Source organism: Hemicordylus capensis, chromosome 6 (genome assembly GCF_027244095.1).
Source record: "Hemicordylus capensis ecotype Gifberg chromosome 6, rHemCap1.1.pri, whole genome shotgun sequence".
Taxonomy (NCBI): Eukaryota; Metazoa; Chordata; class Lepidosauria; order Squamata; family Cordylidae; genus Hemicordylus; species Hemicordylus capensis.
Window position 1 is genome coordinate 21,768,295 of NC_069662.1, and position 26,172 is coordinate 21,794,466.

The following is a 26,172-nucleotide window of genomic DNA, read 5'->3' on the forward strand; positions in this document are numbered from 1 at the left end:
TGGTTCACAGGTCAAGGAAAAACTGGATAATTTGAGTGTGTTAATTTATTGAAATGTAGGCACATTTAAAATGGTTTTATGCTTGACCACAAATTATTATTATTTATTTATTATTTATTCAATTTCTATACTGCCCTTCCAAAAATGGCCCATTATTTACACAGAGAAATAATAAATAAATAGATAAGAAGGATCCCTGTCCCCAAAGGGCTCACAATCTAAAAAGAATCATCAGAAAGACACCAGCAACAGTCACTGGAGGTATTGTGCTGGGTGTGGATAGGGCCAGTTACTCTCCCCCTGCTAAATAAAGATAATCACCACATTAAAAGGTGCCTTTTTGCCAAGTTAGCAGGGGTTATGAAAAATTGGCTATGAAAATAATCAGCCAAGAGGGTTGACCAAGGGGTCATAACAAGCTTGACGTAATCGTCCGACCCCGCCCCATGGTAGCAACACTGGTGATGAGGGAGCAAGGCAGTGAAATCATCTCACCTATCAGTTTCTATTAAATTATACAAAGCTGAATGAAGAAAAATCTCATTGATCCTAATGGAATCCCGCTTGGTTTATACCACAAAGGGAATTGCTAACCTCATTGGTTCCACTGGAGTTACTCTTGGCTTACACCAGGAGTTACACCTAAAGAGGAAGCCTAAGACACAGTTGCAGCCCTTCCAGAAGGCGAGGTGAGATAGTCGTCTCAGGCAGATTATTGGGGCACCAGCAAGGCTGCAAGGTGCCCTTTGACACCCGCTTTAAAAAGGGAGGAAGAGGGTGAGCACAAGGGAGGGTGGCATTTGACGCCTTGCCTCAGGTGCACAGAGGTCTTGAGCTGCCACTGCTGAGACATGAGCAAACTACTACACATTTAGCTGTGACCTTTCACAAGGATGAACAGAGAGGCAATTTCTTTCTTTCCAAAGAGGTTGCTGAATACTCATCCTGGCAGTTATTTATGCACAGAGAGTTCCTCACTTGTCATAATCCTAGCCTGGAGCAGGAGCACATGTGAAACAAGTTGGAGCCACCTGTCAGAAAAGCCTGCGTCGAACACAAGGGACAGACCCTGTTCTACATGGGCGGCTGCTGCATTAAATATCCTTCGGCCCCAGCAAATCCCTCCCAATCCCAGTGTAAAAAGGGGCTTTATGGTATGAGGATAAAGAGCTCTTTCATTCCTGGAGATTTAATTTGTTTGAGACAATTAAAGAGAGGAACAAAGGGAAATCGAATGACGAAAACTGGGTATGTACGTGGACAACGTTTATAGAGAGTCAAGGCAGATAGATAAAATTCATAAGATTACAGATGTGCAAGGATAATGGATAGGGCCAATGTGGGATAATGGTTAGGGTACTGGGTTTAGACTGGGGATACTAGTTTCAAATGCCTGCTCAGCCTTGGACTAGATACCACCTCTCAGTCTCAGCCTAACCTGCCTCACTGGGTTGTTGTGAGGATAAAGGGGGTGAACATGTGTGCCTCCCTGAGCTCCTTGGAGGAAGGGTAAGATAAACATGTAATAAATAAATAATGGATATTATAATTAAATATATGTTTGGCATCCATCTGTCTTCAAAACCACCTCTTCCAGTGTCCTTTTACTCTTGTGTCTTTAGCTACTGCTCTTTCTATAGCATGGAGATGCAGAGATGAGAAAGGCTTCACTTCCTGGATTTCTGCACATGTCAGAGAAACAGAAACCTTAGCAGAAAAAGGCAAGAACTCTACTGTAAGCATTATTATAATATTTAGCAGGGGGAGAGTAACTGGCCCTATCCAGCCCCAGCCCAGTGACTGTTGCTGGTGTCTATCTTATGTTTCGTTTTAGAATGTAAGCCCTTTGGGGACAGGGAGCCATCTTATTTATTTATTGTTTCTCTTTGTAAACCGCCCTGAGCTATTTTTGGAAGGGCGGTATAGAAATTGAAATAATAATAATAAATAATAATAATATGCATTTGTATAGCACCATATGTCTACACAGTATTTTACAAAGTATGTGAAGAAGACATGTTGCTGTCCCAAAGGGTGGGAAGGCTAGCCTGGTGCTAGCCTCTGGGTAGTAGTAGGACTAGAATGGGAATGGGAAAATAAATGGATAAGCAGTTCATGTATGAACTAATGCACCTACTTTTCATGTGGCTACCATCTTGGATCAGGGTGCGTGTCTTTACCACAACCCACACCATTCAGATGTCCCTAAGTGGTGCAGCATCTATGCCAAATTTGGTGCGAATCAGTACAGGCATTGTGAAGTTGTTGGGGACACACACACATGGACGGACACATGGACAGCAAGGGGATCTCATAAGGGTACTTTGTATACAGAAAATAGGCTAAAAAATGGGGAAGACCACTGTGCATAGGAGAAATGAGCCCCTGGTGGCGCAGTGGTAAAACTGCCGCCCTGTAACCAGAAGGTTACAAGTTCGATCCTGACCAGGGGCTCAAGGTTGACTCAGCCTTCCATCCTTCCAAGGTCGGTAAAATGAGTACCCAGAATGTTGGGGGCAATATGCTAAATCATTGTAAACCGCTTAGAGAGCCTCGGCTATAGAGCGGTATATAAATGTAAGTGCTATTGCTAAGTGCTATTGCTAAATGACTGGGTAATGAGAGTTGGAGCCTGAAGGTTCTTAGAGAAAGGGAGTGGAATTGTCTAGTTAACTATCTATCTAACCCCCCCACCCCGTCTAGTTAACTATAGAAGCACTGAAATGATTTAATTATCAGCAAAGGTTTGATGTCCATATTGCCATCCATATACTGTTGTGCACAAGCTGTATAAATTCCACTTCAGGATGTTATTGAATATTAATTATTGCAGTTTTGCTGGCAAAATGTATTTGTTTTCAGCTGTATATGTTCTTATGGCCAATGACTTCAACAATAAATATTCTTACCAGTGTGGTGTAGTGGTTAGAGTGATGAACGAGGACCAGGGAGACCTGAGTTCAAATTCCTGTTCAGCCATGAAACTAGCTGGGTGACTCTGGGCCAGTCACTTCTCTTTCAGCCTAACCTACTTCACAGGGTTGTTGTGAAAGAGAAACTCAAGTATGTAGTACACCGCTCTGGGCTCCTTGGAGGAAGAGTGGGATATAAATGTAAATAATAAATATTCTTACCGTTATTGTAATGATAGTGGAGATGTGATCTGCCAGGTTGCCAACTGACTGAGGGGGGACTGATCTGGTCTGCTTTTGTGTCTGTCACAGCAGCTCGATCTGCAGAAACCAGAAGGGGAAGCTTTTCACAACATGGAGATAAACCGTATCACCTGCTAATGTCAACATTATGGATCAAAGTGGTGTGACAGACACAGCTACAGAAACTGGTTCAAAATCTGGCAACCCTAACTGATAATAGGACAGATGATTGTATACAGTATGTTGACAAGGGAGGAAATGATGAGTCAGTTTAATAGCACTGACTCTATGCATTAGGAACATAGGAACATAAGCAGATGCCATATACTGAGTCAGACCATTGGTCTATCTAGCTCAGTATTGTCTACCCAGACTGGCAGCAGCTTTCTCCAAGGTGGCAGGCAGGAAGCCCTATCTTGGAGATGCTGCCAAGGAGGGAACTTGAAACCTTCTGCTCTTCCCAGAGCAGCTTCATCCCCTGAGGGGAATATCTTACAGTGCTCACACATCAAGTCTCCTATTCATATGCAACCAGGGCAGACCAGGCTTAGCTTAGCAAAGGGGACAAGTCATGCTGGCTACCACCAGACCAGGTCTCCTCTCCTATTCATTCATAGATAGATAGATAGATAGATGACTAGAAGCACTAGGTGGAAAGGACATTATTGAATCACATCCACAGTTTTCTGAAGGTTACTGTGTGAGCATAGAGATAGCTGTGCGGTTGTGAGGTTTAGTGGCAGCATGGGCAGGGGCGGGGCGGGGCGGGGCGGGTGGATCAAAACTGTCCTTTCCAAGTGTAAGAGTCCTAAGAGTCGGGCGTACAAAAACCAGCAGATTCCACGTCTGACATCCCACCGGCGTCTCGCAGGCCGCGTTGCTAAGGAGACAGCGTCGTCGGCAACCCAGAACTTCTCGTCACTGTTTTCCTTTCCCTTTCGAGCGTCCTGATTGGCTGGGCTTACAGGCGGCTTACAGGCGGATTGAGCGGGCGACCTGCTTGTCACGACAAGGAGAAGGAAGGCGGGTCTTCTCGAGGGAAATAGTGGCGGTACGGCAGCTGGGAGTAAGACTCTTCAAGGGAGGGGGCGAGTGAAGTGCGGGGCGGGGGTCTTCTTGAAGCAGAGGGGGCGGGAAAGGGTACTGTGGGCGACTCTGTTTTTGGAGGAAATTTTGATAAAGCATGGAGGAGGCCAGTAGGAGAGACGTGAACTCAACAGCATGTTGCAAAGTGGGGTAGAAACGAAGTGGGGGGAATGCACTCTGGGTCGAAACCAGGGAAGGAAGGGGGGGTGTTGTGTGTGTGTGTGTTGTGCGCGCGGGGGCATCAAATTGGTTGGAAGTGAGGGTGAGGGTGTTTACTGAGGATAACTTTTGCAGTGGTGAAGGTCTGGGGTGATGAATCCTGAAATTCAGTGGTGGAGCTCAGGGAATTGAGGGGATGGCCTGGTGATGAGTATCGATTCGTTTTCAAGAGATAATATTCCCTTATTCTTAAGGTGTTGTGGTGCATACATGTGTTGTGCCTTTATTCCCCCTTCATGGGTAATAACAGCTTGGGGAGCAATTTATATTGGAAAAATTGCACAAATTGCCCCAATCAGGTGAGCCTCCTATCTGCTCTAAAGTTGTTGTTGTGTTTTGTTGTTGTTGTTTTATTGGTTGGGGAAGATCCAGTCACAAGTCTCTCCTCTCACATCTGTTTTTGCCCATATAAGGTAAAGTGTGCCGTCAAGTCCATTTCGACTCCTGTGGTTTTCTTTGGTAGAACACAGGGGTGGTTTACCATTGCCTCCTCCCGCGCAGTATGAGATGATGCCTTTCAGCATCTTCCTATATCTCTGCTGCCCGATATACTACTAGTGGGATTCAAACTGGCAACCTTCTGCTTGTGAGTCAAGCATTTCCCTGTTGCACCACTTAAGGTGGCTCCGAAAAAGGAAGAGTGGGCAAGGCAGCTAGTCCCACTTGGGTGTTGAACACACACTTAGTAATAGCAGAGTGTCTATCACTGAATTTCTGTTATGAGAGCTTGTTTGCTGCAAACTCAAGTCCAGATTCTGCCACAGAGAACACTGAATTCTGCAAGATTGCTATGGGCTAGCAAGATAAATCATTTACACATTATTCAGTTATTTGACTGAATAGATCACAAAGTAGCTTGTTTACTCAAAAGTAAATCCTACTGTGTTCATTCAGGCTTACTCCCAAGAAAGTGCACATAGGATTTCAGCTTTAGGTTCATTCAGGTTTACTGAGGTTATTAGACACACATAGAGGAGAGCTGGTATTGTGGTAGCAAGCATGACTAGTCTCCCTAGCTAAACAGGGCCTGCTCTGGTTGCATTTGAATGGGAGACCATATGTGAGCACTGTAAGATATTCCACTCAGGGGACAGAGCGGCTTTGGGAAGAGCAGAAGGTTCCAAGATCCCTCTCTGGCTTCTCCAAGATAGGGCTGAGAGAGATTCCTGCCTGCAACCTTGGAGAAGCTGCTGCCAGTCTGTGTAAACAATACTGAGCTTGATAGATTAATGGTCTGACTCAGTATATGGCAGCTTCCTATGTTCCTATCTGTGTCTAATAAATTCAGCAAGAGAAATAAAATCTCATTTGCGCCTAATACATTCAACTGTAGAAGTAAAATTCCATTTGTGCTTAATGAATTTGACAGCAGAAGTTTTAAATTTTTAATCAGATGTGTTTAATATTTTTTTCACTTAATATTTTAATTGTGTCTTTTTTACCATCTTGTGTTTAAATTTTTTGCTGTAAACCGCCTTGGGATTACTTTAATGAAAGGCGGTATATAAATTTAACAATAAATAAAATAAATAAAGTGAAATCATCTTATCTGAGGCACCGACATTCATCTAAGTTAAGTGTTCTTGCTCCAAGCCCATATTAATGCAATAATATATTTTTTTAATTTATTACATTTTATATCCCGCTCTTCCTCCAAGGAGCCCAGAGCGATGTACTACATACTTAGGTTTCTCCTCACAACAACCCTGTGAAGTAGGTTAGGCTGAGAAATACGTGACTGGCCCAGAGTCACCCAGCAAGTCTCATGGCTGAATGGGGATTTGAACTCGGGTCTCCCCAGTGCTAGTCCAGCACTCTAACCACTACAGAAGATTGCTCTCCATTGGCCACTAAGAGCTTTAGTTTCAAAGCCTTGCAAAGACACTTGGCCACAATGCAGAGAGCCTATGTGTGGCCATTGAGCCATTCCCCCCCATTTTAAATAGCAGATCTGCATCATTATTTATTTTTGAAGGTTTCTAGAAGCGTGGTTTATTGTGCAAACTGCAAGGGCTGAGATGGTATAGTGGTCAGAGTTTTAACTAAGATTGTGGTGACCTGGGTCTGAAAATCCCTATTCACCATGATGCACATGGAGACCTTGGACTAGTCACACTCTCCGCTAATCTATGTGCTTCACAGGGTTGTTGTGAGGATTATTGGGTAATCCCAATGTTATGTCATCTTGACCTCATTTGCGGGATGTAAATGTGAGAAGCAACAAGGCTTCTGTATTGAGAAAAATTGTAGTCAAGAGGCTGCACCAGGTGCGTAGAATTAACTCTGTGGTTCTTGAGATTGTGACCTCTGTTTTAACTTTATCTCATGAAATCTAGAAGCTTAGAGTCATAAAACATGAAAAGTAGAACTGTTAGGAATTGAACAGGTGTACCTGATGTCATACTGGAAACCAAACTGTTATTTGTAGAATCTGTTCAGTCAACTAAGCCACATGTTTGTTTGCTAATCTGAAATAAAGACTTTGTTGGAAATTTTAAAGAGGCTGCATTTTAGTCTCTACCAGAGCATGATGGGGATCAGACCTGATATATGGGGTTTGACACCAACTTCCAGATCCACAGTTTCACTTTCTACATTCCTACCTGAATGGCAAATTGTTCCACAAAAGTACACATTTCCTTTCTGCTTCCAGTTTTCCCCAGTGTACCTTCTCTTCATCTCCACGTGATGGAAAGACTCGCCTCCCTTTCCCATGCTCCCTAGCAAGTAACCTTAAGCAAGGATCTATCCTCCCATTCTTGTCTATCTTGTTATGCCAACCAGGGACTGTCTGATTTATAGCTCTTAGCTGCTGTAGTACACTTTGCTAAACATCTCTGAATTGAATTGTGACAGTGATAGATAGCACTTACATTTAGCATAGATAGCACTCACATTTAGATAGAGAGAAGTGGTATAGAAGATAAGGTGTGTAGAATCTGAAAAAATAGTTGAGATGATGTCAGAGAGAGTAAACAAGGCCTGTTGGAATCCCTGCTCAGTTTGAGCAAGCCTAAATAGTATATGTGTCTTATTTTGGATGTCTTCTGTTTTTTTGTGCAGCCATGACAGCAGTGGGTAGTGGCAACGGTTTTGGCACCACAGCTTGGTGGGGCTTTTCTCCAGCACTTGACTTGCAAGACACATGTAAGTATTGCTTGTTCCTCCCACCAGCCCTTTATTTGCTTGCCGTCTTTAATATTAAAGTTGGAATTCCTATCTCCCAGATTCTGTGAGAAATTTGAAAAGCTGTTGGCCACATGTGCCCTGTTGTGGACCCAGCATGGAGATGCAGCTGTCTTAAGAGGCAGGAAACATCTCTGTATCGGGGATCTCTCATCCCGGCTGCTTGGGTGCCGTGGGGCAGGACTGCGCAATAGCCATTTTTCTTCTGGAACCAAAAGGCCACTGTTCCTGGGCCAGGACATTTTGGATTAAACACACCTCTTTTAGCCAATACTGAGATCTATCTAATGAGATCACTCTGTGATCTCATTGCAATCTGGAGCAGAATTCAGATTGGTTTCTAAATCTCAAGGTTGTAGAGTATACATTTTAAAATATTCCACTAATGTTGGCAAGGGGCTCCAGATGGGATTTCTGTGCCCAGAGTTTATAGTATCTATTCTCAAGACTTCCTTCCAGACTAATTCTTCATAGCTTCAGCTATAAGTTTGCTGTGGAAGCACCCTTGCTACATTTTAGACCAGTGTTCTTCATTGTAAGGCCCGGGGACCCATGACACCCTCCATTAATCCTAAGTACGGTTCCCTGACTAATTGTTTATTGGGCCTGTGTAAGGCTTTGGCCAAAGCCGAAAATTCTGCACAGTCCCCCTGGCACCATGTGGAGACAACCATTCCCATTGTGCTCTGCATTTCCCCCAGTGCCTGGGGACTCCCTTAAGGGAAACAGAGCCGTCTTGAGCCCCTGCACCACCTTGAAAAGCCTGCACAGAGTGCTAGGAAGCCCTTCCCAGTGCTTTCATCCTAGAGGGGGCTTTGTCTGTCTTAAAAGGGCCTTCCCAGCACTGAGAAAAGCGCAGATCTGTGCGGAGGTCATCGTAATAGGAAATGGTTCTCACATTGAAAGCTTTTTGTCAAAGTAGCCCCTACCTGAAAGAGAGTGAAGATCACTGTTTTAGACAGACATGTACCATCTTCTCCTCAGTTCAAGTTCAGGGGCAGCCTGTTTTCCTACTTTGCTGGATTTCCACAGCACTGACTGGTTATGGCTATTGGGTCAGTGATGAAGCCTTCTTTTGCCCCTCCTTACTTCACCCTGCTTCTCTCACCAGAGTTGTTGTTGGGTTTTTTTTTTAAATGCAACCTCTCCTTAAAAACACAAAAGAACAAAGTGAATACAAGTGTGTGTCCTTTGAGGGCAAAAGTCAGAAGTGGGGAAGCAGAGCTTGTCCAGCAGCAAAAAAAGCCACTCCTGCTCCTGTGTTCATATAGAGAGGCTTATATACCTATTTCCATTAAACTTTCAGCTAAAATTTGTTCCCAGAGCAACATAGAATGAAAATCCACATTGAGATCCAATTTGGGCCTCACAGTAAGGGTTCTGTTGGTATGTATATGGCAGTCTCTGGTCTCTGTATGGCAGTATCTGGTCCCTCTTCCAGAGGGAGGGAAGAGAAGGAGCTGCAGATGGATTCAGGAGAAGGCCAGGATCAAAGTTTTCTCTCTGTATATCAAATAAAACAGACGACAACAACAGCAACACATAATAATAATAAGCCATATGAATAATTAATCAAAAAACAAAAAGAATAAAAGAAAAATTTAAAAAGAAAAATACAGTCACTTACATAGTACATAAATAATGCTAATTTTAATAATAGGAGGAAGGGGGGGGAAATCTTCCAATGATATTTCTCTTTAAACTGCAAACAGTACATTAAAATTAGACCAGATGGCTAAAAACTCCTCCTTTTTGCCATTCCATCCGAAGAGAACCAGTTCAAATGCCAACACATATCAGTTATCCAAAATTGGAGGTCAGGAGTGGATCTGTCCTTCCAGGGTTGTATAATAAACCTTTTAGCAACACGTCATGCTCAAAGGATTCATAATTCTTGCTGAAATGATAATTCCATATTCTAGTAATATACCCCAAAAGTACATGAACATCCTTCACAAGCAAAGGTCGCTGCAGAGTCATGTTTGTCGTCTCTGGCCAGGGTCAAAGATGCCAGCTCTCAGAAGCGGTCCTCACTTTGATCTGGCAGTTCAAATTGGCCCCTGGCAGCTTCATTACCCATCAGTCATCTCTTTCTTCCTGCACTTCTTGCAGCAAAGTGTGCAAGAAAAATCCACAGGCATGTGTTCGGGGTGGGGGGTGATCTTGCAAATTATTCATGGTTTTACAGCAGAAGTATTTTTTCTTACTCCAGTTGAATCTTCTACAATGTCCTGAAGCTGCAAATGCCTCTAGTGGAAAATCTGGATTTATTGTTAGAATGGAACCTTGGACAGAGCCATTTATTTATTATTTATTTATTTTATTTTTATTTATTCGATTTCTATACCGCCCTTTCAAAATTGACAGAGAACCCCTAGACAGAGCCATTTGAATTTCTCTACAGATCTGGAGTCTTCTCTGGAACATCTGCGGCTGTCCCAGGATGGTATTCCTGAACTGAATATCCTGCTAGTGGGATCAGTAGATGGTCGTCATATTTTCAAGACAATGAGTCAAGCGCACCAATGGCCACGGAGGAAAATCAATGTGTGTAACTCCCCCACCCCTCCAAATGTCCATTGTTTCTTCAGCTGTGTCTGCACTTGTGCAGCTCTTTACATATTATGCAAGCTTTTCTTATTGTTCATCAGTCCATTTGTTTTGTATTCCCAGCCCCTACATGAGTTAAGTTAAGGTAACTGAATGATCCTTCAACATGCTTGGTTCAAGGAAGCGTGCCTGGCATTGTCCTAGATAAATCGAACCAAATTTCCTGTGAACCTTCTGGTGTTTCAGACTTTGTTGATATCAAAATGGGGAGCTGAGCCAGGTATAAAACATGTGTAAATGCTAGGTCGGAGGAGGGGGAAGTGATCATGTGGGAGCTGGGAGCAGGCTCTGACAGCGCCATCCTACCCAGCACTTCTATCCATCATATTACTAAGGTAAGAGGCCATCAGAGCCTGCTTCCGCCCCCACCCTGATGATCACTTTCCCTCCTCCAGCCTGGCTTTGAACTCACATGCAACCAAAAATTTGGAGTGTGCACAGCTCCCGAAGGTCATGTGAACAAGCTTGTCTGTCTGTCTGCTTTCTGCCAAAACACTCAAGCACTTTACATTTTAAAATTGCGACTTACAACCTGAGAGAAATGACACAAAAGAAATGGGAAGGGAAGAAGGATAAGAATTCAAGTACCAAAACATACATGCAGTTACATAATGACCAGGTGGAATGGTTGCTAATGGAGGCAGTTTGGAAAGGGGTGTTGGTCCAGTGAAGAAGACCTTACTGTCTTCGGCGCTTTCCAGATTACACACTACAACAGGAGTAAAATGCTTTGGCTTGGCAGGAGCGTACTGAAAATGATCCCCAGAATCTCAAACTCCTACAACGGGGAAATGCAGCTACTTTTTTGTGACGCACATACAATGTTGTAGGATTATAACGCAAAGATAAAATCCGAAATAAGGCATTGGAAATGTGCATGGCACCTTGCTGTCAGTGCAAGGACTGCAGTGTCCCAATACAGGACGTACAGAAACACACTTAGCAGATCCGTAGTGACACTGTTGTAGGGTGTTTGGAAAGCACTTTCCTCTAAGGCTCTGCAGTGGAATGGCTATTGATGGAGCTGGGGAGGGGAGGGGTTGGTGGGGGGGGAGGCGGGGGGCAGCAAGGAGAGCCAAATGCTTTTGGTCCCAGCCAGGCAAATGGAGGGAAGCTGGTCCCAAACAGGCCTTCATCAGATGCCACCAAGTGGAATTGTTAACTGAGGGAAACCATTCTGGGAGGAGGAAAGTCAAACAGCATATTGAGCAGTATTCCCTGTCACAGGGATTCCCAGATGTTGTGGACTACAATTCCCAGATCCCCAGCTGCAATGGCCTTTGGCTAGGGGTTATGGGAGTTGTAGTGAACATCTGGGAATCCCTGTGACAGGAACACTGACCTTCAGTATCTCAGATTTTTGTCTTCCTGTAAAGCAGGACTGGCCAATGTCTGTATTTAATGTATATTCTCCAGAGAGTGTTCTGGGGACCAGAACTGACCCCCTCGTGCATGGTCAGGCACAGGCAGTATAATAAAGTTGAGCCACCTTAGCAGTAAGGGCTTCACAGTGCTTGAATGCATGTGCTTGGACATATCCAAGGACACAGCATACAAAATCCAGTGAAATTGTAATCTTTCTATATCAAATCCAACTTAACCACATTTCCCCCCTTTACTTTACAACTGAAACTTTTTACCGTACCTTATAAAAGTTGAATGCCTTTGAATAACATCCAGAAACTTTATCCGTTTGGTGTATGCACTGGTCTGAGCATATTTCATGAGTATTAAAAAGGAGAGCTGGTCTTGTGGTAGCAAGCATGATGTCCCTTTAGCTAAGCAGGGTCCACCCTGGTTGCATATGAATGGGAGACTATATGTATGAGCACTGTAAGATATTCCCCTTAAGGGATGGAGCCACTCTGGGAAGAGCATCTAGGTTCCAAATTCCCTCCTTGGCATTTCCAAGAAAGGGCTGAGAGAGATTCCTGCCTGCAACCTTGGAGAAGTCGCTGCCAGTCTGTAGACAATACCATTATGGGAGGAGAGCTGGTCTTGTGGTAGCAAGCATGACTTGTCCCCTTAGCTAAGCAGGATCCAATCTGGTTGTATATGAAAGGGAGACTAGAAGTGTGAGCATGCACACTTCTGCATGCTAAGATATTCCCCTCAGGGGATGGAGCCGCTCTGGGAAGAGCAGAAGCAGAAGGTTCCAAGTTCCCTCCCTGGCATCTCCAAGATAGAGCTGAGAGAGGCTGCTGCCGGTAACCTTGGAGAAGCCGCTGTCAATCTATGTAGATAATACTGTGCTAGATGGACCAATGATCTGACTCAGTATATGGCAGCTTCCTATGTTCCTCTCTCCACTGGCTTCTAGGTTGTTTCCACGTGCAATTCAAAATAATAGTTAACAAATAAAGCTCTGAACAGCCTCAGACCAGGGCACCTGAAAGAACAGTTTCTCCCATACATATCTGCCAGTTCCTTCAGATAATCTTCTGAAGCCCGGTTCAGTTTCCCGTTTTTTAGAGGTGAGGCAAGTGGTGACTAGTGATAGAGCCTTCTCTGTGGTGCCACCCCCTTTCTAGAATACCCTTCTCAGAAATACTCATTCAGCACTTGCCCTTCTGTCTTCTAAGCACCAAAGGAAATCTGTTATTTTCCCAGAAAGGCTGCATAATGGTGGTTGTATGAGTGAACACAATAAAGATGGCAAAGCACCTTGAATTTTTTTTTTTAAGGAGAGATAAATGCTGGATAAAGATTCAGGAAGTCTTCTTATCAGCATCTGCTTTGCATGCTAAAGGTCCCCGGTTCAGTCCCTGGCAGCATATCCAGGTAGGGCTGGGAAAGGCTCCTGCCTGGAACCCTGGAGAGCTGCTGCCAGTCAGTGCAGACAGTACTGAGCTAGATGGACCAGTGGTCTGACTCAGTAGGAGGCAGCTCCCTTAACAGCTATAACAGCTCTTCATACCTCCCTAATGAGCCATAAGAAGCTGCTGTCTACTGAGTCAGGCCATTGGTTCATCTAGCTCAGTATTGTCTACTGTGAGTGGCAGTGGCTCTCCAGGGCTTCAGGCATGATTTTTTCTCAGCTCTACCTGGAGACTGAACCCAGGATCTTCTGCATGCTAAGCAGACACTCTTCCACTCAGCTATGGCCCCATCTCCTCCTCAGGAGCTAACATAGGAAGCTGCCATATTCTGAGTCAGACCCTTTCCTCATCTAGTATTGTCTTCACAGACTGGCAGCGGCTTCTCCAAAGATGTAGGCAGGAATCTCTCTCAGCCCTATCTTGGAGATGCCAGGGAGGGAGCTTGGAACCTTCTGCTCTTCCCAGAGTAACCTTGCCCCCTGATATGTTTATGGGCTACAACTCCCATCATCCCCAGCCATGTCCATTGTGGCCGGGGATGATGGGAGTTGTAGTCCATCAACATCTGGGGGCCCAAGGTTAAGAAAACCTTTCTTACAGTGCTCACAGATCAAGTCTCCCATTCATATGCAACCAGGGTGGACCCTGCTTAGCTAAGGGGACAAGTCATGCTTGCTACATGCTTGCTTGATATAAAGGGGTCCCGTTTAATTTAAGGATTTGCCCCTGTGGAATGGGTGCCGTAGAAACTACCCCTCGTGTTATTTTATATTGTAAATTTTATAGCGATGCTCGTTTAAAACTAATTACTCCTTTTTTGGGGAAGTTTCCAGGTCACTCTGATGAATTTTACTTAGAGTTTTTGTTATCTAACTTTTGTAAAGAGATCACTTTCAATGTGGCTAGGTTTTGCTACATTGCTTGTATTATACGCTCTAGTCTTATGTAATGGTTTTTGTTGTTCAGTCTGATCTACGATCGTAATAAAGTTTATCTATCTATCTATCATGCTTGCTACCACAAGACCAGCTCTCCTCTTGGATAAATAGAGCCAAAGTCTGGGAAGAAGAGATCCTTCCTTTGGTGGAAGGGGAGGCTGTTCTGTTGAGTTGGATCAGAGGAGCTAGCACTTGGGTTCCTTTTTAGCTGTGACTCATGCTGACCATGTGATGAGGTGGTGCTCACGCTTTGCCCCCACCCCTCTTCTCTTTCCTGAGATGTGTGGTGACATTAATTAATTCCTGTCAACACTAGGCGTCTGGCGGGGATGCTTTGGCAGCTGTCCATCAACAAGAGCCCCTCAGCTCAGCAGTGCCAGTGCTGATGTCCCATAAAGGCCATGGGCTGACACGTGTGAGGGAAGTGTGAGGTTCAAGGAGAGCGAGGTTTAGGGGGTCACGGATGCAGCACTGATGCAAGGAGGCCCTTCCCCCATAGCAACTCCTACCAGACAACATTTCACCAAGACTTCCCCTTGCGACCTTCCTTCATCACGAGGCAATGAATCAACAGCACTACTTCTCACAGCCAGCCGTATGATTACTTTTGAATGTCGCTTCATAACTAGAAGACTTTTCTGTCATGTGTGGGGGAGACGGAATAGGAGCAAGGCTGGGGGAAGGAAACAGTCGGATTCCCAATTCTTGGTCTCAGGATTCATAGGGACCCTGCTAGAAATACCGTAAGGCTCCTTAAGGTTACACTGCAGGATGGGACTTCAGGAGGGGTAGGTAGAGGGGCTCCTGGGTTCTTTGGCAAGTGAGCCAACTTGTTTTGAACCTGGTGGCAGGGAGCGAGGGAATCTGAAAGGGAAGTGGAGACGACCACAATAGAGGAGGGATACTAGGAGGGGAATATAGTCCAGTGAGTAAAGCCCCCCCACCCCCGGACATCACTGTAAAGTCTGTCTGTCTACCCACTTCCCTGGGCAGTGAAATGTCCCAGAGGTAACGTTACCAGATTTCCTTTGGATGAGAAGCTTGTGGTGTCTTTGTAATCTGCTTTATTTCTAGTGATACAAACAGAGCATAGTAGAGAGAGCCAGGCCACTTCTAAAAGACAACAGATCTGCCATCTAGCATCATATCACCAAAGAGGCCCTACAGCCCAATATGCCTGCAGCCAGCTCTCTGTCTTGCTTGTGGAAGGGTGTTGCCTCCAAACTGTGATGCCTGACTTCTTGAAATGCTTAAATGTTCCCCCATTTATCAGGATACCATCTCCTAACTATTGATAAAATACCAGCCAGCCATTCTGGATTGTTAACCAGCAAACTGCCTAATGAAGGCTGGCCAGTAGCTAGGAGCATGTTTTGTATTTTCTCAGCACTGCAGGATGATGAGGTTCTGTAGGAAAAAGAGGTTAAATTTGGGGTGGGGAGGAACTCTACAGGGTTGAATTTTGGGAAGTTAAAGCTAGGAAGGAAACTCGCCTTCTGCATGATTCCAAGCACTTCCCTCCTTAAGAGGGAATGGAATCACTGTTCCCTCTTACAGAGATTCTCAGATGTTGTTGACTACAGCTCCCAGCATCCCCAGCTGCAATGGCCTTTGGCTGGGGATTCTGGGAGTTGTAGTCAACAACATCTGGGAATCCCTGTTAGAGGGAACACTGAATGGAATAGTGGGAGATATCCTAGTGCCCCCTGCCCCAGAGCACTCCTCGAGCACTGAAATTCATGAGTGGTATCTGGGCTGGCAGAGAGCTCAGGACACTGTTTAAGACTTGCTGTTTTAAGTTTTTCTCTCCTTTTCTTAGTTCTACGTGTTGGAGAATAATCTTGAGGCCCTGGGTCGGCAGCTGCTGTTTCTGAATCTGGCTCTGGAGCCTTCAGAGAAGATGGGGCTGCAAGGTGAAGGCAGATAAATACTCCCCCACTGCCTGCTGCCTTTGTCCCTTTTCCGGGGACCCAAGAGTGGCCCATATGCTGGAGCCCCCACCATGTGGCATAAGAACAGCCCTGCTGGATCAGGCCCAAGCCCTGTCTGGCCCAGCATCCTGTTCCACACACTGGCCCACCAGATGCCTCTGGGAAGCCCACAGGCAAGAGCTGAGGGCATGCCCTCTCTCCTGTTGTTGCTCCCCTGCAAGTGGTATTTAGAGGCCTCTTGCCTCTTAGACTGGCTGATAGCCCTCAGACTAGTAGCCATTGATAGCCCTGTCCTCCATGAATGTATCTAAACCCTTCTTAAAGCCATCCAGGCTGTTGGCTGTTATCACATCTTGTGGCAGAGAATTCCATAGGTTAATTATGCATTGTGTGAAGAAGTACTTCCTTTTGTTGGTCCTAAATTTCTTGGCAATCAGTTTCATGGGATGACCCATGGTTCTAGGGTTATGAGAAAGGGAGAAAATGTTCTCTCTTATCAACTTTCTCCACACTTTGCATGATTTTATAGACCTCTATCATGTCTCCCCTCAGTCATCTTTTTTCTAACCTAAAAAACCCCAGGTGTTGTAAAGAAGCCCCAGCCTTGCCTCATGAGGAAGGTACTTTAGGCCTTGGTTGCCCTCTTCTGCATCTTCTCCAGTTCTAAAATGTCGTTTCTGGTCTGGTGACCAAATGTGGCCACACCATAGCTTTGTATAAGGGCATTATAATATTAGCAGCTTATATTTTCAATGCCCTTCTTTATTATCCTAAGCATGGAATTAGCCTTTTTCACAGCTGCTGCACATTGAGTCAACACTTTCAACGAGCTGTCCACCACGACCCAAGATCCCTCTCCTGTTCAGTCACTGACAGCTCAGAGTATATGTGAAGGGGGGGGGGGTTGCCTCAATATGCATCACTTTATCCTTGCTAACACTGAACTCCATTTGCCATTTTACAAATACAGCAAATATTTATATACCACTTTTCAACAAAAGCTCCCAAAGCGGTTTACATAGATATAAATAAATAAAATGAATTGGTTCCCTGCCCGCAAAGGGCTCACAGTCTAAAAAAGAAACTTAAGATAGACACCAGCAACAGCCGCTGGATGGGGTGCGGTGCGGTGCTGGGCATGGATAGGGCCAGTTGCTCTCCCCCTGCTAAATAAAGAGAGCCACCACTTTATAAAGGTGCCTCTTTGCTCAGTTAGCAAAAGGGGAGTGGGCAACAAAAGCTCAGTTTTCTTTTGTCGCCCACTCCCCCAGTTTGGAGAAATCCCTTTGAAGCTCCTTGCAATCTGTTGTGGATTTCACTACTTGAAATAGTTAAATGTCATCTGCAAATTTGGCCACTTGACTGCTTACCCCAACTTCTAGATAATTTATGATTACGTTAAGAGCACTGTTCCCAGTACAGTTCCCTGGGGGACCTCACTTCTTACTTCCCTACACTTAGAGAACTGTCTATTTATTCCTATCCTCTGTTTCCTGTTCTTCAACCAGTTACCAATCCATACATGAACCTGTCCCCTTATCCCATGATGGACTACTGAATGACACTGAACTATGTTCCATCTCTCTCCAGAGAAGAGTGAGATGTTCTTGGAGCTGATGGGGAACACTCTGCTTCGAAGTCAGACAGCTGCCTACTTGCAAGAGAAATCGGACATTTTCATCCGTTATGTCACAGATCCTGATTTCCAGCAGACTCACCTACCCATCTTGGACTTGTCTGCCCTCAAGGTGAAGTGTGAGATAACTCAGTGAGGTCATTCACACAATAAAACACTGTTCTATCCAGATTTGGGAGCTGTGTTTAGTTGTGCAAGTTTAGGTTGTGTGGAAGCAAGGTAAGAGGAAAAGCTACCCAGGTTTTCCTCCTACCTTGCTTCCACACAATCACATCTACCCAAGTTCTCCTCTTAGCTTGCTTCCACACAACCAAAAAAAAGGGAGCATACATAGCTCCCAAGCCCGGGTAGAACACATTTTTTAACTGCGTGAATGACCTCCGTGTGTATTATAACTAAAGGAATGGCAGAGTCATGGTTAGTGGGTGTCCGTGAGCCACCAAGGGCAATAGCAGCTATGGGAAGGCACCAAGCAAGCCTCCGTCACTTCCTCAGCCTTCATGGGTGTTCTGGGCCCATGCCCTTCATCCAGTATAACTCCTGAGGGTACATCACTTTTTCACTCAACTTTCTTCCTGTCATAGAGGATTTTGGAGCCCTGACTCCTCTCCAGCAACCACCTCCCTCTTTTCCTTCCAGTTCAAGGAGCGGGACCAGTTGGAAGCCATCTTCCAGTTCTGGCGGAATCCTGACCCACATGCCTTCCAGATCAAGCATCTCTGGGACCTGCGGCTTCGACAGTACCTGGGCACCCGCTATGATTCTCGTCGTGGAGTGTGTGACTGGGATCTCAACATGACGCTGCATGAACATGGGGTGCGTTACTGACACAGGGAGGGATTAATGGTCAAGCAAGTTCCTGTGACTCAGTTTGGGCTGCTGTGCCTCTTAAATCACAGCAGGGGCTTGGGGATGTACGGTATCCTGTGACACTCCTTTCTCCTCCTAGGCCAAAGTGATCAACTTCCGTGAGTTTTTCCAGTGGCGTGACACAGGCGTGGCCTTTGAGATGCGCGAAGCCCCCTACGACATCCCCAACAAGACTCTGGCATCTGGCCGTCTCCTCAGATATGTGAGCCAGCTCCCGTTCATAAGACTTTGCAGCCTAGCTGTGCTAGGCCATTGTGAGATTATGAGGCCAGGGCTGGGCCATCCATGAGGCACGTGGAGGCAGTTGCCTCAGGCAGCGGATAACTGGTGGGCGTCCGCACCCACCTATCCATCTTCCCAGCACATCCGCTACCCTCTGCATAACTTGTACACTGCCACCTGGCTAGTGGAAGTGTGGAAAGAGGCATCCATTCTTCTCTCCTCTTTGGCGTCCACTTCTGTGTGAAGCGGGGGGCAGAAACGGAGCAGATCAGGAAGTGCGGAAGAGTGAAGATGGATAAGGTGAAGGTGGATAAGAGCATCCCTGAGACACTTGAGTCCTCTGCATCCTCCTCCTTTCCTCTCTGCCACACTTTTTGTCCCACTTGGAAGCATGCCCCAAGAAGGAGAGGGCAGCAGAGCGTTTCTTCCTGCGGTGCCATTCACTAGCCCAGTGTTCTCCATTGCAAGGCCCAAGAGCCAGGGGCCGCTCCCACTGACTCTTAATGTGGCTCCCTGGTTCTTGTATTAGACCTGTGCAAAGTTTCAGCTTCAGTTGAATACTTCACACAGCCCTCTTGGCACCATGCAGAGATGACTTTTCCTACCACACAGGGCTGCATTTTGCCTAGTGCAGGTGGGGGCTCTTTTCAGGGAACCGGAGTCCCCTTGAGCCTCACTGTCTTTATGGAAGGCACACACGGAGCACAGGGAGGTGTAATCCTTCCCAGCATTTCCCCCACAGAGCTCTATGGGGAAAGCGCTGGGAAGGACTACACTGCCCAACGCTCTGTGTCCGCCTTCCAAGATGGTGGTGAAGCTCCAGAGGGCTCCGTTCCTCTTAACGGGCAAAGTGCAGCAGTGTGCAGGAGTCAGTGTGGCACAAAATGGCTCTCGCACTGAAGATGTTTTGCCCAAGTGACCCCCTGCTTGAAAAACGGTGAAGATCACTGAGCTGGGTGGCGGCGGCGGCATGTGGGTTGGGCAGAGAGGAAGGCCAGGGAACAGGGAACAGGCAGTTGAAGCAGAAGTATTTGGTGCTTCTCAAAGGCCTGGGACCAATCCTGTATGAGGTAGGGATCTCAGTCTTGGTGCTGGGAGGATGCAGGGAGCAGGGTCTATATTCAGAGAGCCCCCACGACCACCACCAACTTCTGTGCTAAACTTCTCGCAAGAACAACCAGCAGCCCTGGTTGTTCAGACTAAGGGTATGTCTTGTCCAGTGTCCTGCTCTGCACAATGACTAGCCACTCGATGCTTCCAGGAAGCCCACAATCAGGGCTTGAAGGCAGCAGCCCTTCTCTGTTGCTATGAAGTAGCATCCTATCATCAGAAATGGAGGCTCCACTTTAGCTACCATAGTTATCCCGGTGGAATGGGAGGAGTCACATTATAGTGTCTGTCACACTGCGGGGATAGCATTTGCAGCCACTCCTTCCAGACTCCTTGAGAGTCTGTGTGTGTTTGTGCTTGTTTTACTCTTGGTTGGTAGGGATCTGGAGGCAAGTTCCAGCTGAGGTGGGGCTCAAAGCCTAGCCACAGGAGTAAGTCAGTTTTCTGGCGCCTCTTCTAGCACTGCAATAAAATAAGTTTCATCCTCCTAGATTCTCTCCCCCACTTTTCACCTGGTTTATGGGTGTTAAATGGGACATATGGTGCAGAGCCACCCTTAATATTGCAGACGTCACCCTAATGATGAGGTGCCATTGTTCCTGGAATCTCAGATCATTTCCCGGTTCTATGCTGCTGTCCCCAATTCTCATGCCATTGGATGTGGAACTGCACATTGATTCCCAGCCTGGTGTTTGCTTTACAACACTGAATGAGAATTGCAGAGAGCAGTCAGTGGATGTGAAAGGAGCGCTTAACCCTTTCTCCCATCTGCCAGTTCCCCTCAAGAAATGCCCCGCCCAGCCATCTTTTTAGTTGTTTCCCCCCCCCCCAGCTTGGTTCTGAGACTGCAGGTAAAAACAAATGGGGAGGCATTTGCAGGGGAGAAGGGTTAAGCACACCTCCGCTACCTACTGATCTATCCCCAGCCTCGCCTTTCATTCTTGTAAACCTGTAGACCAGCATTTAGGAAATGTATTGTTGGTATAACATGTAGTCCCAGGGCTCTTCCAGATGGTGATATATTCCAGCTTGAGCACAAGTTACGAAGAATAAAACAGGAAACCCACAGTACATACACGGATGTTGCATAATATTCTTAGCGCCATCTGCAGCAGCCCGTGAATAAACTCTGAAACCACTATGTCTTTTCAAATTCATTTTATTCTATCTTGGCAGGGGGGACAGGGACACAGTTTATTCATGGATTACTGCAGATTGCCAGCAGATAACTGTAAGAATATTATACGATATCCTTGTACTTCAACTGGATGTCCCATTTTAATTTTTGTCATAACTTGTGTTCAGGTTGGAATATATAACCATCTGAAACAGTCTGCCCTGACTTTGGTCATCTCATGGCCAGAAAGTGTCTTTTTCCTCATCTGGGATACTGAGCTGGGCTCATGCTTTGAGGTCATAGTGTCCTCAAAGTTGTCTTAGTGTGTAGCAATCTGTAGCATTTGAGAGTAGAGTCTGCTTCAGTTTTGTTGCTATTACTATAGTGTTGTATCTTTACCAGTTTTGCATTGCTTAGACCAAGCCTGCTCAACTTTGCCCCCACCCCAGCTGTTTTTGGACTACAACTCCTATAATCCCCAGCCACAGTGGCCAACAGCCAGGGATTATGGGAGTTGTAGGCCAGCATCTGCAGGAGGGCCACAGTTGAGTAGGCCTGGCTTAGTCAGAAAGGTGACAAATCAAATTAGTTAATCAAGACTTCTCACCACCCAGAAAGGGGAGCCAGTACCAGCACGGGGATACTGGGGAGACATCGCCACTGGCCCCTACATCACCTTTGGAATTGAGTCTGAAGATACCAATCTTTTGAAAACAAGGAATGGCCTCCCTACTAAGGTCAGCACGATTGCCTTTTGTTAGGCTTCAGGAAAATGTGTCATCTTGTAAGGGGAGGGGACTGATACTTAAGAAGAGTGTGGATGCTTTCATACATACCTGGAAACAAGAGTGTATGCCAGTTTTTCTGCTTTGGGGCAAGCTTTTCTCCCCTCTTGCCTTCTCTTCTCAGTTGACACACATACTGCCTCTGAATCAAACCTTGTCCTCTTTGCCCTGTTCTTGCACTTCATGTAGGCTCTGTCCTTTGCTTTTGTTTTTCAAACAATTTGCTTGTCTATCTGTCCAAGCATTTGTTCGGTGTTTTACTTTTTTCAAGGTTTTCTTTTTCTTTTCTTTTTTTACACTTTAAACATTACTTTGAGAAGGTGGGAGTAACTTTGTGACTGATGCAAGGGCCAGCCTATCAGTGCTGTGCAAATCTTGTAGGGGAAGAATGGCAGTTCAGTCCCCAAATAGCAAAGCAAAACCAGTTTGGTGAGAAAACAGCAAAACAAGAGGTCTTGGTATTGAAGAACTAGAAGGATATATTTAAAGAGAAGGTTACAAACAAATGTAGAATAGCCTGAAGCTTAATTTCAGCTGTAGTTCATGGCTGAAGAGAGAGACCAAAACAAACAGTCATCTCTGGAGAGACAAAATGGAGACCAACACTGGAAGAAAAAATTGGGGAGGAGTCCAGCACTTTTATCCACAACTCTAAAAAAAACCCAATGGTCACTAGGAGACATTGCAGCTGAGAGCTGATGCTGCCAGGGTCCGAGCTCCAACAAATCTATCTTCTGCTGAAAACCAGAAAGAACAGGTCTCTCCTGAGCTTGGACCTGGGAAGAACCTTGTAGGTGTTCCAAAACTGTGGTGAGTTGTGGGCTTCCAGCAGAGACTTTCTCCTCAAATTATGCACCTGGTTCTGAGGAATGTGGGATCCCTGATCTTTTTGGCATGATGAAGCTGTCAAGCAACTAAGTCAGAAAACAGAATGGGAGAGTCCAACATCCTGGATGCTAAAGGGAATGGGCAGGAGAGGAGCTCATATAAGAGACTGTTTCCAAATGGATCTTCTTTTCCTCCATAGAGTGCCCAGGAAATCTCCTTGCACAATGTCACTGCCCTGATGTACGGACTCACTTATCATGCCCATTATGACCCACCAGCACCTTCTAATGAGGAGGGAAATGATGACAACCTGCCCAAAGAGAGTGACCATACCAAGCTGGAGGCTACCAGTGGTGAGTAGTCCATCAGTGCTGTCTGCCTAAGAGGCTCCCCAGGATCTTTTGTATTACTCGCCTGTGATGGAGCCTCCCCCAGGACCCTCATGGCTATCTGCTTGCTCATATATATTAATATATTATATAATAAATATATTTTAAGAGTCTACCCTCCTTGGTACTCTCTGCTCAGCTGTAGAAAAATGTGTTTCCAGCCACATTCTCCTGCTGCAGGAATATATCTGTTCCTTCCTTTCTCCTAGTTCTTCCCAGCCCATCTCTCCCTCCTCCCCACAATTCTGTCTTTCCAATGCCACAGGTCCTCCCTGCACAGAAGATGTCAGAGTCCATTTCCTGCCTCTCAACTGCCTCTCGGAGCTCCATCACAAGAGCAAATATCAACAACTCTTCAATATAATCTTCTTCTCTTGTAGGTAGGAATGGGGTGAGGGGGAGGAACTACGAGAGGGTGCCATGAGCCAAGACTCTTGGGCTTCTTAGCACAAGAATGGGGAGTAGCCAGTTGTGCTGGGAGGCAGGGCTCTTGGGTTTCCCAGGAAGGGAGTCCCGTCTGCCTTGACTAGTGATGTTGCCAAGATGAGAATAAGTAACTACTAGAGATGTGGAGGGGAAGATAGTGGGGAGGCCGGTTGAATTTCCAGACAGCTCTCCACCATGGCTAATGTTAGGAGCTGTGGTTCAATAATGCACATGCATGTGAAACCACCAACACACACATCCAAAATATGAGCCAGAAGAGAACTCTTTTTAAAAAGGCAATTATTTTTTTTAGTGTTCACCAAGAATTTTTGTTATGTATTTACTGTATTTATATACCACCTTTCTGTCTTGGTGGCATTCCAGGCAGTTTACAATACAACAATAATGAAACCATGAAAATTACATAATATAAAACACTTTTGTCTCGGGTCAGCCCCTTCAAAGCCATTGTTAGTCTTTGTGGGAGATGATGGCATTACTTTGTTGATTCTGAATTGAGCTAATGGGAATTCACTCATCACTAGAGTAGAGGGCAGGGAGGACACATCCTAGGTCTCGTATCTTCACTCACTCACCCCTTGTTTGCCTTTTGCAGCATGGTGCACTTCCTGAAACCAAATGTGCACCTGATGTCAGCCCCCAAATCTACTCTCATTGTTGAGCTCACAAAGTAAGTGTTCCTTGCTTGATCCTCCCTTGGCAAAAAGCCACCTTCTGCCCCTATGAAATGGCCCACTGTGGTGCAGTAGAGAGAATCCTGGGTTTGGATATAGGAAACCCTTCTTTAAATCGTTGCTAGCCACCAAGCTCACCAAATAGTGGCATAGCCTCCTTTACAGGAGGTGCGTTGCTTGCTTACTTTACTGATTTATTTACTGTCCTTGTTCATCTTTTGATTGGTCACATAATCAATTTTTACTGTATGGCTGCCATAGCTAAATTTGCTCAAACCCCAGCATCTCCCATTATAAAAGGATCTCACACAATAGGGCTAGGGAAGACCTTTCTCTGCCCGGAGACTCTAGAGAGCTGGTGCTAGTCAGATCAGACAGTCATCGTCTAGGTAGACCATATTAGAAAACAGGAAGCAAGTGAGTGCATTCTGTGGATTCAGTTGTTGGAGAATTCAGAGTGGTTCCCATTCCTAGGAAGATGGAAAGAAAATGTATGATGACAAACCTATAATCTTAGATAAGAGTTTGATGAACTGAAACCTGTAACTCACTTTACTTTCTCGACTTGGGGACAAATTATATGTGACATCAAACTCATCTGTATCAGATGGGCTTAATGCAGAAGTAGTCCAGACGCAGTCCTTTTATCTTTAAAAATTAGCCGTAGGGCCACCAATCAAGCTGGGAGTGTGGTGTGTGGCAAGCTGAAGTTAACACTTTCCCCTGTGCCATTTTTGCACCCCAACTCCTCCCCCCAAGTGGCACTTTGCTACCAAAATGGCTGTTTGCAGCAAATTGTGTGAATCTCCCCTTGCCGTGTCCCACAGTTTTGGTCTGATCAGGGCCTACACAGCTAAATTTTTAAACATAAAATTATAATTTTTGGTCTACTTTCAAAGATGGGTTTAATATTGCATGAAGCCTGATCCTCAGGTTCTTCCCATCAAGTGTTCAGGAAGCAGATGTCTCAGAAGCAGCAGCTGAGAAAGAATCAGAATTCCACTTCTGGCTTCTTGAAACATGTGCACCTAACTGTACATGCGTGCAGTCTTCATGCATTACAGGGGTACATGTATGTTTTGTACTTCATTATGCATCGGGGCAATTTGGGGGAGCTAAGGGATAGCAAAGACTAGGAGGAGAGCAAAGATTTGTTTTTTTCTACTTTCTGTTGGGGGTCTCTGAGAGGTGAGTCACACAGAGGGTGGTGAGTGATGACGCAGGGTTTCCCACACCATCAATCTGCTTGATCCTTCTCCCAGCTTCCTGCCTGACCTCCACAAGGAACAGGTGTCCGAGTTCGCCTCCCGCGTAATCAGTCTCACGATGGAGGCTGGATTTGTGCCCGTCGAGACAACAGACAAAAAAGCATTTTCTTTGTTCCAGCTTGGGGACCAGGAGGTGGGGGAGGTCCTCGGCAAGATATCTCCACTTGAAGTGACAGAGCCAAGTTCCTAAAGTGGCTCATGATATACTAATTTCTTTTAAAAATCTTTAATAGTTTTATATTTATCTCTTCAAGTTTTTAATAAAAAGGCTCCTGCTTTAAAACTCCTTGGTGCTAGTCACTGTGTTGCAGTCATCGAGTCATGGTGGAAGAGAATCCTATGCTTCTGGGGACTGCTTCCTTGTCAGAGTTCACACCCACATCCTCTTCTAAGTTTTATCTGCAGCTATAGATGTTGGGCCGTTCTCTCTGAAACTAGCAGGAAAAAAGGGATCCTCTTTAACAGACATGCAGGTGTCACAATAGGGCTGGCCTCATGATCATTATTAGGTTAGGAGGCTTCTCCTACCCTAATTTGGAAGCCGGGCATGCTCCGGATATTTGATCGTGTGTTAGATAAAAGCAAGGTTGGAGGCGGGGAGCTTGCTTGTCAGTCAAGCCCCATCCGAGTAGGAGGGTTTCCCCTCCCACCTTGTTCTGAAGCCGGGGATGGAACCTGGGTAGGTTGTGCTTGTCCAACCTGCCTGGGGCTTCACAAACAAGCAAGCACCCCACCTCCAACCTTAATGTTGTCTAACACTCGATCACATATTGGAAGTGTGCTCGGCTCCCAAATGAGGGTAGGAGAAGCCTCCTAATCATCATCATCATCATGAGGACAGCCCTAATACTTCTCTGCCTCCTCATTTTATGACTATGGATT

The 26,172-nt window shown here is 45.6% G+C and overlaps 1 protein-coding gene and 1 long non-coding RNA gene across 11 annotated transcripts in view; one reads left to right on the forward strand and one right to left on the reverse strand.

The window, feature by feature from the left end:
* The window catches only part of LOC128329775 (uncharacterized), a 20,253-nt gene extending 16,170 nt beyond the window's left edge, over positions 1–4,083 (reverse strand). The window contains exons 1-2 of the long non-coding RNA XR_008309785.1: positions 3,981–4,083; positions 3,135–3,233 (exon numbers count right to left, since the gene is read on the reverse strand). This is a non-coding gene — a long non-coding RNA (uncharacterized LOC128329775). The remainder of the gene's footprint in view (positions 1–3,134; positions 3,234–3,980) is intronic.
* DNAAF3 (dynein axonemal assembly factor 3) lies at positions 4,078–25,576 on the forward strand. 10 transcript variants are annotated; one of them, XM_053261442.1, is made up of 13 exons: positions 4,204–4,221; positions 4,655–4,759; positions 7,524–7,607; positions 10,051–10,193; positions 15,833–15,926; positions 17,535–17,692; positions 18,220–18,396; positions 18,530–18,652; positions 21,514–21,636; positions 22,712–22,865; positions 23,167–23,281; positions 23,944–24,018; positions 25,285–25,576. In XM_053261442.1, exons 3-13 carry the CDS (start codon positions 7,526–7,528, stop codon positions 25,478–25,480), a joined length of 1,440 nt encoding a protein of 479 aa, XP_053117417.1. In that variant the 5' UTR covers positions 4,204–4,221; positions 4,655–4,759; positions 7,524–7,525; the 3' UTR covers positions 25,481–25,576. The 10 variants fall into 10 exon arrangements, 9 of the variants coding, with proteins under 9 accessions (XP_053117416.1, XP_053117421.1, XP_053117417.1 ...); XM_053261445.1 differs by lacking the exon at positions 4,204–4,221 and adding an exon at positions 4,348–4,386; XM_053261441.1 differs by lacking the exon at positions 4,655–4,759 and having other exon boundaries at positions 4,078–4,206.
* The last annotated feature ends 596 nt before the right edge of the window (positions 25,577–26,172 follow it).

Coding starts and splice junctions, on each gene's coding strand:
- DNAAF3 (XM_053261439.1), top strand. Junction 15,927..17,534: donor AGAGAAGATGGGGCTGCAAG/GTGAAGGCAGAT, acceptor ATCTCTCTCCAG/AGAAGAGTGAGATGTTCTTG. Junction 23,282..23,943: donor ATAATCTTCTTCTCTTGTAG/GTAGGAATGGGG, acceptor TGCCTTTTGCAG/CATGGTGCACTTCCTGAAAC.